At 39.3% G+C, this 1,921-nt stretch overlaps 1 protein-coding gene across 1 annotated transcript in view; it reads right to left on the bottom strand.

The window, feature by feature from the left end:
* Nucleotides 1-321: 321 nt before the first annotated feature.
* The window catches only part of LOC123519225 (uncharacterized oxidoreductase YjmC-like), a 9,730-nt gene continuing 8,130 nt past the window's right edge, over nt 322-1,921 (bottom strand). Inside the window, exons 8-12 of the mRNA XM_045280347.1 lie at nt 1,727-1,825; nt 1,228-1,423; nt 789-943; nt 569-679; nt 322-369 (exon numbers count right to left, since the gene is read on the bottom strand). Of these exons, the coding sequence (XP_045136282.1) occupies nt 322-369; nt 569-679; nt 789-943; nt 1,228-1,423; nt 1,727-1,825 (609 nt within the window). The remainder of the gene's footprint in view (nt 370-568; nt 680-788; nt 944-1,227; nt 1,424-1,726; nt 1,826-1,921) is intronic.

Here is a 1,921-nt window from a genome sequence, read left to right as displayed (position 1 = left end):
TGTTGTTTTAATCTTAGCTTTATCCTTCTACACTAGACCAAATATTTTTGTTGTCCAACACTGACCCATACTGATCCATCCTGGTCTACCCACAAAACTGAAAGGCAGGATAAAAATAATGCAGTCTTCATAATTATCATGTGAAAAGAAAAGCATCCATTCAATGTTTCAATGAATGTTTCTCTCCAAGTCTAGTGATTAGTTATAGTTATAGTTTGATGGGAAACAAACACTGGACACAATATTTTGATCCTGGAGGCAACCTTGCAATTCAGATTTCTTGGTCCATACCTTATACACACACTTGCTAATATCCACTTCTCACACAGGGGTCATTGGAGCAACATTGAGCAGCTTGGCTGTTTGCCACTGAAAATGAATGCAAAAAGAAAAACATGAGTTTAATATATGCAGAAAATCTAAAGAAAGGTCAGTAAGCGCAATCATGAAATGCTACATAACAAAGTGTGTCAATTTAAATTTCATAAGAACTTCAGTGGGATTTTTTACCACCCCAAAATGCATACAGCTCTACATAAGAGGTATAGAGTTGCACCAGAGTACTTACACACTGCTTGGCCTGGTTGGGGTGATAGGTGATAGCTCCTTCATCCCTCACTGCCTTACTGTGGGAACGCTCAGGGTCCCCAGGCACCAGCACTGGCTTACTGGGATCAGCCTGGGTAAGTAAGGTTTATTTTCAAGAAAAATGGAAATGGGGATAGGAAGACAAAAGACATTCAGTGTTTCTATAACTAAAGGTAAACCACAGACAAAGCTATACTCACTGGTTCCATGGAGCGGCAGGAATCTATCAAGTCACTCATGCGGTCCTCAAAGCCCGGAGCATACAGTGCCGGGTTGATGGCGATGAAGCAATGACTCAGGTTGGCTGGCCGGTCAAATATTTTCCAGTCACGGATCTTGTGGGCATAATCTGCTCCTGTGAGAACAAGGTATACTGCTGTACTCTTTATAGTAAAAAAATTATTACACACATACAATATCTAGCAATGCCACTGATGATTAATCATGTGTGAAGAAGGGAGCATGAGTGAAAGGATTTAATGTAACAAAGATGTGTATGAATTGCAGTAGGTGTTGCATATAAATATTTCCTTGAGAGTTTGGAAAGATGTTAAAAAACGAAGAGATAGACATGAAATAAAAGTTTCATTCTTTCATCCTAAAAAAGTTGTTCTGCCAATATCCCTCATAGCTACTTACCCGACAGAATGCCACACAAGACCTCCACCATCATGCCCAGACCAGTGCCCTTGTAACCTGAATGCTCCTCTGTTCCTCCAAGGGGCATCAGAATGGCATCTCCTGTTATGCCAGATGGATCTGAGGTAAGTTTCCCATTTTCATCCATTAACCAACCCAAAGGGATAGACTCATTCTTGAGGTGAGCCAGTTCAACCTGCATGTAAAGAAGATAATGTAAACTTCTCTCTTTACTACAGAATCTCTAGACTATATACATAACTGCAAAGTTAAGAATATTAAAAGAACGTACTATTTTCATCTAATTGGAACAAGTACAGTACTTACTGTATAATATTTGATATCCTTTATAAGACAAGTTTGTAATATCATATAATCTAATTATTTGAAATTTCATTTAGAGCAAGGTTCTGAATAAATTACTATTCTGAGTAGTATATACACTGAAGCACTCAGCATTACTCAGGCTACACAAGACAAGGATGACACTGTTGCTCACCTTACCACTGGCTACTACACTGGTGGCCATGTCCAACTCAAAATTATCGTCATTCTTCCCTGGAGCTGCCACAGCTATTGGGTTGGTGCCAAAGGCGGCCTGCAGAGGATAGTCACACATACCAACTTGACATGAGTAAAAGCATTTCCAAGTCAATTTTCTATTGTAACAAAAATTTCCTCCATGTGTACTTAA

This window comes from Portunus trituberculatus, chromosome 45, assembly GCF_017591435.1.
Source record: "Portunus trituberculatus isolate SZX2019 chromosome 45, ASM1759143v1, whole genome shotgun sequence".
NCBI lineage: Eukaryota > Metazoa > Arthropoda > Malacostraca > Decapoda > Portunidae > Portunus > Portunus trituberculatus.
This window is presented reverse-complemented; position numbering and strand designations above follow the sequence as displayed.